The 11,807-nt window shown below is 39.9% G+C and overlaps 1 protein-coding gene across 1 annotated transcript; it reads left to right on the top strand.

Annotated features, from left to right (window-relative positions):
- Positions 1–973: 973 nt before the first annotated feature.
- On the top strand, positions 974–1,312 carry SARC_08251 (hypothetical protein; the record flags this gene model as incomplete). The annotated part of the gene is made up of 1 exon (XM_014297786.1): positions 974–1,312. One exon carries the CDS (start codon positions 974–976, stop codon positions 1,310–1,312), a length of 339 nt encoding a protein of 112 aa, XP_014153261.1.
- Between the last annotated feature and the right edge of the window lie 10,495 nt (positions 1,313–11,807).

Here is an 11,807-nt window from a genome sequence, read left to right as displayed (position 1 = left end):
TTGTATTTTAGTTTAATATAGATTGAAACCTAGTAATTTCCATCGAAGTTTACAAATGAGTGTTTGGCCTAAATGCGGTGGTCAGTAAATCTCTGTTGTATCGTGAGTCAGCATCGGTAGGTGCAGAGGCTTGTTGGTACTTGATTATCGCAACGTATGTCGTGCAAAACGTTGATGTTCGTGGATTAATGTGTGGACATAACTGGTGTATTTGAAGTTATGCCGTATGTCATAAGTCGAGACTCTCGAGATGAGATATTGTTGTAAAACAGTCCACCGTCGGGTCGTATAGTATGGCCACGTAACACCATGGAGGTCGTGACTGCCCCAAGAGCTCGGTAACTCCTATTCGGTAGTGGACCACCCCGAAAAGAAGTAGTACCGAATCGAGTGTATGTCTGTGGACGTCCACCACGTCGCTGTGTGCCATAGAAAAACTACCAGTACTGATTTCGTCATAAATCTAGAGTATGACCCATCAGTTGTGCTGGTAATGTCATAAGGTAGCATACTTTGTCCCACTTTCTGTGAAACGCATACATGTTGCTGTAGTTGATTGTTGTACAAGGCCAAATTTTGATAATATTCTTTCGGAAAATATTGGTTGGATTCTCCATGCCCCATCTCTGATATAGATTGAGAAAATCACTGCTCCGTACCGTCCATTCGTATTGGTCTGGTTTTTGAAATCGAGACCGCATATCTGAGTGAAAATTCAGTGAGCCTGGTAGGTAAGCCAGAGATACCGGCCATCTCACATTACAGAAGAACGTGGATATTTGTGTACATTCATCAGTGTGTTTCGACCGTGACTGACATTTGCGCATTGCGTGCATGGCTAAGCTGCTGTCCGTCATAAACATGATTGGGAGCTGTAGTGAAAGAGTCATCTCTGTGTGCCAATGAATCCGGGCTAATATTAATATACGGTTCTCCAGAACAGCTATCGGAAACTTGCGGTATCTTTCGTGCCATGACCCTTGCCACTGCTATGTTTTCAAAGTTGGAAGATTGTTTAGTACTGCACACGCCGAAGCCGTTTATGAAGCTATCGGTTGCTATTTTCCAATCTGCCAGTAGCGTGCAGATTTCTCGGCTCGGGAGATCCTTCAATGGAAAGTACAATCTCCTAAATTTCTTCACTGGATCACCTGGAACCTCGATCTTAGACCTCGTCACTTTGTGTGCTGAGTGGAGAATCCCTGACAGGAATGAGCGGGTGCCCGGGACTGAGAACGATGCCCACTGCATTACTTCAAGGAAGCGGTACGAAGCGGTGCTTGCCTTCGGTGGTTGTACAACAAATGTATAAGTGCTCGTGTACTTCCCTTCGCTTTCAGACCAAAGGTCAAGGACATCTGAATCGTATTGTTCGTGAAATCTATGATCACGCCGATATGTTCGAAAAATTGGGTGAATCTGTCTGCTTCCTTCCCTTTGGCCAGATACAGGCCCAATTCTTTTATCACACCTTGTAAGAAGTTCTACCGATACTGAATTGTGCTGAATCTACCTAGTACAAAAATGTCGTCCGCGTAAATTATTAGTCGAATTCCCATCTGTCTACACACTTGTCGTATGATCTGCATCAGCAAATTGAAGTACCAAGGACAGAATTTCGCTTCCATTAGAAGCGTTCACACCAGAGGCTCCCATCTGCGACGTAGAACATCCGGTTCAATAGATTCGCTACGTTCAGACTGTAAAATCCGTTCATTACGTCGTCGGACATCATATAATCGCAGTAACAACGAGCTACCTTATTCAACCTGTCTAAACCCTTCTTCCAAAATTTCGAAGTCGAGGAGTGTTTGTTGATTATATCCGGAGCTAGTATTTCTCGTGCCCGAAGTTTGTCGCTTTTGAGAATAAAGAAGGAGTTGTGGATCCGACCCTTCCCGGTTTTGTGGGGAGGTACTGGGCGTATCACTCTTTCTTGCTGAGTCCTTCGCATCCATGCATGTTCTTGATCGCGAGTTACTTCTTGTAAGTTTCGGTCTATCAAGGCGATATTGACGCCTTAGAGTAATTAAACGCTTATGTTAAGTCTAAGTATAGTTTAATTCGAAATAAATACGAAATGAGTCTTGTAGTAAAGTTAGGTTTGCCTCGTGAAAACAGCAATACTCTGAGGGATTGTGAGGCTGAGACATTGCCTATATATAATCCTCTCAGTACTGTTTTCGCCGAAGAGATTTTATTTAGTGTTTTATTTAATGTTTCGTTGTCGCTCTATTAGAAACTATGGTATGTTTCGTTGGGGCGAATCCGAGAGACTAATAAAATCCTATCTTTCGGAAAACGAAAAGAAGAAGAAAAAAGAAAAATACTCCTGATGTCCATAGTTATTGCATTAACGAATAACTTGCCACTTATCAAGAATTACCGACTTAGCCTTCATCAGACTGGCACATCTGGTTGGCTGGACGGAGGATAAACTAAGCAACGCTAATAGTCCTTAGAAACCTATGTTCGGTTGAGCCATCTCGCTACCGAAGTATTCAGATATAAATAGATTAGGAAAGTAAATATAGTTCTATTAATAGAACTAGACCAAATCTTATGTTTGGTATTTTACTGGGGCCTTTTAATGGCCTTGTCTAAATATCTCATGTGTAAAATGGAAAAGGTATTAATTAATAAAACCGTTAAAACCCATTTAGGAAACTTAAGTTCCTCGTACTGCTTTAGGGTTTTACTGCTTAAGAGTACGTTTATAACATAGAGTCTAATGTGGAGGCCCGGCTATTACATTCTGAACTTGGAATGTACCGCTCCTTCTGACAGTCCTTCAGAGGTGGTGGCGGTCCTGACCCCGGAGACGTGTTTTATCGCTAACATTAGCTTCCGGGGTGCCCCTAGTTTCCGCCATGTTTTGAGTTTGCATACTACTGTTTTTGCTTACGAAATTGGCAGTTTCGGCGTAACTATGGGCGGGGCACTGAATTATTCCTGGTCAACAGCAGCGGGGTCTTCACCTGCTACTTTTTAGTAGAGGGTCGTTCCTGCGTTTATTTTCTTCGTGTGTCAGAATTAAACTGTCGTTGCGTCTTGGTCTATATTGTACGAGGGTACTGCTATGGTTGCGGGATATGTGCTGACCAGTGCCTTGGACTACCTGAAAAAGGAACTTTCAACTTGGTGAAAAGTAAAAGACTGAAGAGTACTACCTGAGTAGTAAGTAGTCTTTAAATACCCTCAACCCTGACTGAGGCTATTTTATCGTCTAGATGATAATCTAATGGAAAATTATCGATTACAGCCAGGGAGTATCCCTAAGAACAGATATATAAATATATACATGTTCTCTCTATAGGGAACATATTAGAGCCCGTCAGAAAAGTCACTAAGTCCGTAACATTTTTGGTTCATGTGTGTGGAGAATTGTGTCGATTCCGACCAAGGTAAAAGTTGTATTTTGTGATGTGTAAACATCATTGTAAGGTTTGTAAGTAAATATCTAATTACATGATATCTAAGTCTAAATATTGCCATATCTGCATATACTTGGGGTTACTGTGAAGAATAGTGGTTGATGGTGTGCACCCATCGATCGAATGCTCATCGATTGCATGCCCATCGATTAAATGTGTCACTTCAGATATAAGGCCGTGATCAGCAAGCATGGTGGCTCGCAAATGTACGGTGCATACAACGTGCGATCACTGCAGTAAGTATGTTAGGCTACCCCCCGGTAGCTTTTACACTTACGAACGGACGTGTATATACGATCTAGTTTGTAAAGCGAAAACCAAAGTAAACCGAATTCGGTCATGTGGACGCCAACGACAAGCTGCGAGGCGGTGCGGAGTTGCTGAAGATGGCAAACCGAGCGACTACTGTGGTGTCTGAGAATGGGTCAAGTATTACTAGTACCGGTACGATAGATGATATGGGTATGTTATTGATTATGATAACATCAAAGCTAACGACACATGTATGTGTAGGTGATGATGAAGAGGAAGAAGTGAGTAAAGAAGATAGTAATAGAAGACGGACGGAATAGTGGATCGATCTGCAGATGATAATAGTAATGCACGTGATAGTGATATTATGTCTGTTGATGAGATTGAGCGTTAAGTTGCCCAAGATATAGGTAACATTGGTACTGCAACTATTGAAAGAATGATCGCTGAAGGCTACAACAGCTATGGACCTGGTTGTGATCTTTTTGGTACGGCGTACATAACCAACTCAATCATCGTCAAAGCTTCACAAGTTGCCAGTATATTAGAAACCCGAATAGAGCATAGGTATAAGCGTATCGTGCGTGTGATTTATGAAAGCGGTGTGCGTAGAAAAGATCTGGCGGATATTAGTGACAGACAAGCCAGTAACTTGATGGGTAATCATGAAGTAGCTATATGTGATGGACTGAGTCTCTTCTGGAACTCGATTTAGCTAAATCAGTCTGAACTGTGCGATACAAAAGAGGTTAGGCTCGTTGTCGACCTCATGTTAAACAATATGGCACGACATTCAGATACAAATATAATAAATTAGTACAAAGTTCTTCAAATGTGGCGAGGAGTCTCGGTCGTCAGAAAAATGCAGCCAGGCGCAATGTTAAATCAGCTATATTTAGACTTCCCTGGTTACTACTCACTTCCAATAGAGAATGAGATTAGAACACAAGCTTAGATACGATCAGAAAGCGCAGCCATTGAACGTTGTGCCGAAGAGAGAATATAAGTGAAATACAAATGTATTGTAGCTGCTATAGCACGCATACCTAAACAATCTCAGTTGCACCCACAGAAAACAACGCGCACAAACATAAAATTCCCAGCCCAGTATCTACTGCACAAGTTAGCAGAATTGAGAGCTGACAGGACGATATAAAGTATCGATCTAAACTCCAAACTCCTAAATCCTAAAGCTTCAGACTCTTCCACTTTTACTAATATTAACGCAACACAAGTACCAACCAACAATACAGTTGAGATGAATCCTATTGAAACGTACCAAGATCATAAAATCATTGAACTTGCTGAGGTTATGGATTAAATCTCAAATCTCTACACAACGAACCAAAGTCTTGTACACGTTCGCCAAAAGCACTGCATAAAAGAACAGCCAGGTGTTGCGAAACAGCTTTACAACCTACTACGTAAACCATTAGACTTTAAAGCACGGTTGTCAAATGTCTACTGCCAACTATTTAACTAACCTCACTGCTGAGAATTCGGTCCATCCAGCGAGTGTATTCAAATATTCGCAGACTTAGAGGAGCTTGAGAGTAAAGATAAAATACTGTATATTTTTACTCACCGAGTTTTTGAGCATACTTACAAAACGGCGATTATGTGAAAATATTCCAGCATGTTTTAATAAGCAATTGGGTCAACTAACTTTACCACATTTTTTGTACACTTAAAGAGACGATGCTCATCTGCCTATTATACTAGTGCTTTGAAGAGAACATTAGTGATACTATTATTTTGCGAGATTGTATGTGTAAATGAGTTTTTCCTACTAAAGGATGGCTGTTTTGCCATACAGTTCGACATATTGCGGGCAGTGAAAAATACCTACATAGCAACACTCTAGCTTTCCCATAATACTACATATCTGCAATCAAATTTTAGACATAGAATATCATGTCGAGTAGTTATTTAAGTAGATTTTACCTGAATAGGAATTCAATTCCGAAGATTGCCATTAGTGCCCGAATTCGAAACAAAGAAAATAGAGACTTCTAATAAGGGATGCAAAATGATTTTACAGTGAACTACAAATTCACATGCCAGTCAAAGGCAGTTACGAATTTCCCTATAGCCGAAAGTACAATTGCTGGGTTTAATTACTCGCCGAGATTTGAATGTTGAGCTATACTGGCGTCACTTATATTACCATTGCTAGGACGCTCTACGCTCTCCATCTCAAACCTTCATCAAATATCGCAGTAACCGTCAGTCATTTCTAGCTATTGCATACCGCAGCGAATATGTACAGAGCGCTGAAGTTCAGTACTCAATTTACACATAAAAGAAACACATAAGTTGGCTTAAATGTGGTTGTTTCCTGATAAAGCCTAACCACTAACAATATAGGTCTCTATTGCTTACATTCGTATCAGTATCCGGTTAAAGTACAATTTATATAAAATTATCACTGCTGTGAACTTCGAAAGAAATTCAATACAACCGTATAACCGACCTTTCCTAGAACTTGAACGCCATTTATTAAATTTATACAAAGCGTTGTTCATAGTCATGTTGATTGAATATTGTCTGTTCAATTGTACTGTGCTAAAATATCTCTAGTCAAATCAAAAAGAGCTGACAAAGAACGTTACAGCACAGTCTCAATACGATTTACATTATTGGATAGGGATTAACTGTATCGATCATTCTACTATCCTTTATGAAAATTTATATCACGGGATACAAAGACTAGCATCATGGATAGAACAACTAGTAGAAATAATCGATAAAAACTGCGGAGAAAAACGCGTATAAAACGCACTTTGCAATTTTTTTTCTCTTCCTAAAGTGTGCGTATACTCACCAATGTGTATAATAACATAGAGCTGTATACTAATGTCGCTGATCTACATCTCTTCACAAGGTGTTTGCGTGGCGCTGCCTTCGAAGTATACCTTATAGTAGCGGGTCGAATGACTGACTCTATAATTTCTAACGTTTTGCTAATGATACACAATCTCAATAAGTTGCTTGCTAGTGAGTAAGCAAATAACTAGTCAAACCTTTTAACGAAAGCTACGGAGAGAAGCCTGTATAATACGAACTTTGCGCAAATACATTTCTCCTTAAATATGCGCGCATACTCACCCATGTGTGTACTGCCGTAGGGTTGGTTAAGAAATGACGATACTGAACTAAATCTCTTCAGACCGTAGCTGGCGTCTGGGTAGCACTGCCCACGAAATCAATACTATAGTATCCGATCGAATACCGCACTTTATCATACCGAATGTGTCACTATTGACACAATCTCAATGGTTTGCATAAGAATCTGATGCCAAAGACTATGCAAATATCTAGTCAAACTTTTCGAGAGAAAAAAGGCACGAAGAGAACCTTTTTGCACTAGTACTTTTTAAACGTAAAGTGTGCGCCTACTCACTCAAGAGTGTAATATCCTAGGGCTGCTTGTCAAATGATATGTTGATAGAGTTATTTACAGACCGTTGTTGATGTCTACGTGACACTACGCTCGAATTTTATATTATAGTAGCGAATCGAATGACGTACTTTAATATCGCGAATGATTTGCTTTTGACACACGATAAGAATCTGACGAAAGAGTAAACAAATACAATTCGTTCTTGATCTGTAGTACCTCGTTTTGATCATCCGGGTACTAAAATAAGAGTACGGTTTACTAATAGCCCATATTACAAATCTAATTGGCGACCATTCCGGTTCTGTAGTAAATTAGGTGAATGACGAAACGAACTAACATATGCTAGGCCTGAAGGTTCAGAGAAATTCGTCCAGGAGTGGTGATCCCAGCATGGAATGTTCAGAGAAATCCACTCAGAAGCGGATCATGCGTATTGAGATCGACGTACTCGCGATGCTTTACAGCTTTGCCATAAATTAGGTAAAAGGCTGAACCTACCAATCTAGTACTAGGTTGGTTGGTTCAGCCATTCATTCAATTTACTACAACTTCCACAAATAACTTACACTCAGGATCATTATTTACACTCGGGGTCATTACTTATACTCGTAACCGTTTCAATCGTATAAAATTATTATCTTGGTATCCAAATGTCCAGCTCTCGGTAGCCATAGTTCAGGTTAATAATTATACCTTGTTTATCCGGTAGCTCGCCGTGTTATACAAACGAGCCAGAATAATACACATTATATTGGTGCGACAATTGCCGGGTGACCACTGGAGAAAAGACTCACTTTCATATATACCATTCTAAAAAAATTGTGATTCATCAGAGTTTCGAATACTATATCAGAGTGAAGTGACTCTATCATGAACCAGCTGACATATCAAGCTATTAAAGACCAATCGTGCAAAGTTTAAATTTCAATCTTCCATGAAGAATTCTCATACGCGTATAAGCTCGGATTCAGATCAGACAAACAGATTTCACTGATAACATCAGAGATCTATGCAAGCAGCAGTGGCCAGAGCGAACTATTCACTCGAACGATTTTCATTCTCATTTTTAAGATGATGGAATGAACGAAGACGCATTGTTGCGTTGTTCTAATATGCAACTGGAACATACCGTGTCAGTGTTAATATCACGCATTGTGAAGAGCGGTACTTAACTCCACTCAGATATACATACCCTTCATACGAGAACAGGGTAATATGGATAAAGACACAAACAGATAAAGATACATTGACCATTTGATCTCAAAGCTGTACTATTTTGTCATACACAATCTCTTGTCTTGTGGATAGCTTACATGAGTAGAGGCAAGAATCAAATATATATCGATCCACTTATTCGTTGGATTTTTGCGTTTGTTTTAATATGCAACTGGAACATACCATGTCAGTGTTAATATCACGCATTGTAAAGGGCGGTGCTAAACTCCATTCAGATATGCCTACCCGTCATACGAGAACAGGGTAATATGGATAAGGACACAAACAGATAAAGACACAATGACCTTTTGATCTCAAAGCTGTACTATTTTGTCATACACAATCTCTTGTCTTGTGGATAGCTACATGAGCAGAGGCAAGAATCAAATATATATCGATCCACTTATTCGTTGGTATTGCTAATATGTAATCTTACTAAATTCAGTTAGGCGTAAAGGAATGTCGGGGGGGGGGGTGGGGGAAGATGGGTACGAATCGGGCTTTGGTTGCACAATTTAATGGTGGAATGGTAAGTATAGTATCTACACCACGAAGATTGTAAATTAATTGAATAGCTTAGCTCTCGGTCTCGTATATAATGCACTTTAAACGTTGTGTTACGTTCAATCCCAGTAATCTATGCGGCTTGCGCTATTTATTACGAATTATCGTCTGGCATGTGTCGTGACTCTAGTCTGAATTTTGGATTATCAACGTTTTTTTACGACAGAATCGTCAGATAATGTGAAATGTTTTATAAACTGCAAAGTCGTTTGCCTTCTTGAGCAAATAATTTGTGCTTTCCATGCTCTAAAGTGAGCAAAGTGGACGTGTGACTTGGACCATATGTCGATTTGCCACCCAAAAAAAAATACCCATCATCGACTTTATATTTGACAGATGGTTATTTTACGTAGACTGAACCAATTAGATGTTATCACCAATATGATGTGATCTATCTGATGTTTCGAAGGCGGAAATGATATGAAGGTTATATTTTCGTATCCAGGAAGAACTAGTCAAGATGAAAATGAATATGGCAACAACCCGAATCAACTCAGGACTGCAAAATAAATACTCTTACCTACTTAAGCTATCAGTCGCATATAGAATGCCTTTTAAACGTCATATATCGTTCAATCTCTGCTATCTATACGGCTTGTGCTTTTCTACACGAATTATCTCCTGGTATGTGTCGGAACTCTAGTATGGATCTTGTGATGCCAACGTGTTTTGCGTCAAAGTCGTCAAATGGAGTTGATGTGGAACGTTTTTAAATAGTTTGTCCTTTCCATACTTTAAAGTGGACAAAGTGGATATAAGACAGGGACTTTATCCCACTCCGATCATCCGTCGGTTTAATACCAAAACAAGATTTTCATTATAGACTATAATTGACAGTGTAAAATACTATGTAGTCTGGGCCAGTGGGATTTGGTCGATCTTTTGCCTTGAAGACAAAAATAATCGAAGGATAGATTTCCGCATCCATGAAGATCTAGTCAATAACAGATAAACACGGCAGCAACCCGAACCACTTCGGGACTACTATATAAGTACTCTTACCACGTACTGTTGTCTTGCTACACTAATTTGTAGCGTAAAGGGATTCAGCTATATTGTGAGAAGTCTGTTTCAAACATCTTAATAGCCGTGATTTTGTTTTACATGAAGTTTTCACTCGTCACACCAGCTTTCTTGACATCAAATTGTATTTTTCTTTCTTTCAACATCTTTAAGAAACGTTAATGAGCAACCTTTCTTTTTATCAAGTACGTTGAAGTACTTATATAATGATAAGTGTAGAGGATATTCTCTTACTATAAACTGCTCAAAGTCGTAAAATTGATCTCACAGATATAAAAAATCCTATATATCATGCCATCGGCACCATTGCTTTCGTCCTCCGTAAGTCAGTGAATCAAGCATCATACGATGACACTAGTTCTGTACTCAGTACTTATTGGTCGCCATCAATCATCGTCAACCGCACACTTTGAATGTCACCTGTCCTCCTGATAGTACAAGCAGTAGTGAGAATAAATCAATCAGCATACGACTACCACTGCTAGAGAATTATTTATTGGCAAAGCTAAAAACAACCAGCTCATTCAAAATGTGTCTATTATGATGGGCATAAACGCCCTGAGGTAGTCGAATATAATCGCAATACATTTCTTCCACTCATACAATGGAAGGTACAATGTGCCTTAATATATTCTGGTGAGGATATGATGGCCGTGGATACTCCTGAATACACAGCAGGCGCTGAACAACAGCCTGTACATATTCTATTCCACTACGAATGTTTCCAACAACTGGATGACAAGTATGGGTGATGTGGCGCATTTGAATCCAAAGTTAAGAAGAAATCAAAGGGCAGATCAATAATCGAGCGATTATAACTGTGAGAAAATAGCGAGGGTTAAGCTTTCGGATGCACTTTCGTCTCCAGTACATGCATTCGGTGTCAGAGAAGGTGCGCGAATGACGATCCGTCCAGGTGTAAACGCATATGGTATTGGATGGGTCTACTAATAGCAGAGTAATTGCGAAAGAGATTGATGAGAAAGCTTTGGACAGCAGACAAGGTCGTCATTGTGTTCGACAATAGCTCAAATTATGATTGCAGGGCTCCCGACACCCTTTGCGGGACCAGAATGAATTAAAAAATGTGGTCGGTCAGGGCATCAAGATGGAAGTGGCTTAGTTCAATTCTGAATACTCTATATGTACATGGCCTATATGGGAAAGTCACAAATGTAGATATGTAAACTCAACCGTCGAGTAACTCATGAGTGAAGTACATTTTACACTCCTTTTTAGTTCTAAAAAATAGTTTATCTTTATTGGTGGAGGTTTTACTGAGGTGGATGTAAGTGGGAGAGTTTTTACTATCGGCTGATTCCTATCAGTTAGACAGAAGTTGGATCAGAGACGGGAGGTTCTTGGGCCGGGAGGGTCTATATAATTATCATGCTTTGAACTAAAATCTTCAGTCTACTAAAATAGTCGCTTAGTCAACTATCTTTTTCAATAAATTTTAGAGCATAAGCGTTTGATATTACAACTAAACGCAGTAGAAATATGTCGTATGTAGAGGTGAATTCATTAGGGTCGTTGTGGAGACATGTGAGACGCAAACCTGTGACTGTGCTGATGGAGTGTTGAGCTCTGGTGCAGAAGACTAAGGCGTATGAGACTGCGCTCAAGAAAGAGGGTTCCCCGGCGCAGTTGCTTTTACACGAAGTGACCCTAGAGACTAGTTCAGAGTTGGAGACCTTCGTACAGTCCTCGAGAACCAAACCTAAGGACTTGAAGATGGCGGCTGCGGCTGTGTATTCGATATTTAAGGATTCCTTCGAGGTGGGCAAATCACAGGCAGATTTTGCGAATTAATTGGCAGCTGGTGTAATAAACCGCACAAAGTCATTGTAGCCTTGAGAGAATTGAAGGACAATAGTGCACGATATGTTTTAGCGGTGAATGAAGCTAAGAAGGTG

The sequence above is a fragment of the Sphaeroforma arctica genome (assembly GCF_001186125.1).
Source record: "Sphaeroforma arctica JP610 unplaced genomic scaffold supercont1.724, whole genome shotgun sequence".
In the NCBI taxonomy this organism is placed as follows: Eukaryota; class Ichthyosporea; order Ichthyophonida; genus Sphaeroforma; species Sphaeroforma arctica.
Note: the sequence above shows the minus strand (reverse complement) of the source record. Positions and strands in the feature narration are given on the sequence as shown.